Source organism: Myotis brandtii, unplaced genomic scaffold (genome assembly GCF_000412655.1).
Source record: "Myotis brandtii unplaced genomic scaffold, ASM41265v1 scaffold247, whole genome shotgun sequence".
NCBI classification, from domain to species: Eukaryota; Metazoa; Chordata; class Mammalia; order Chiroptera; family Vespertilionidae; genus Myotis; species Myotis brandtii.
The window spans coordinates 1,446,336-1,446,731 of record NW_005359352.1 but is presented as its reverse complement, the minus strand read 5'-3'; the positions used below and the strand labels follow the sequence as shown (position 1 = coordinate 1,446,731).

Below are 396 nucleotides of genomic sequence, written 5' to 3'. Positions count from 1 at the left end.
AGGGGGGGGCGGCCTGAGCTCCAGGGCAGCCCGCTCCCTCCCGGTCTCTCCTTCCTCCCCCGCGATCAGCATGAAAGCCTTCAGTCCCGTGAGGTCCGTTAGGAAAAACAGCCTCTCGGACCACAGCCTGGGCATCTCCCGCAGCAAGACGCCGGTGGACGACCCGATGAGCCTGCTGTACAACATGAACGACTGCTACTCCAAGCTCAAGGAGCTGGTGCCCAGCATCCCCCAGAACAAGAAGGTGAGCAAGATGGAAATCCTGCAGCACGTCATCGACTACATCCTGGACCTGCAGATCGCCCTGGACTCGCACCCCACCATCGTCAGCCTGCACCACCCGCGGCCCGGGCAGAGCCAGGCGTCCCGGACGCCGCTGACCACGCTGAACACGGA

At 64.1% G+C, this 396-nt stretch overlaps 1 protein-coding gene across 1 annotated transcript in view; it reads left to right on the top strand.

Annotated features, from left to right (window-relative positions):
- The first annotated feature begins 6 nt into the window (after positions 1 to 6).
- Positions 7 to 396, top strand: part of ID2 (inhibitor of DNA binding 2, dominant negative helix-loop-helix protein) — a 2,283-nt gene continuing 1,893 nt past the window's right edge. The window contains exon 1 of the mRNA XM_005867245.2: positions 7 to 396. Coding sequence (XP_005867307.1) covers positions 71 to 396 — 326 coding nt within the window. The 5' untranslated portion in view covers positions 7 to 70.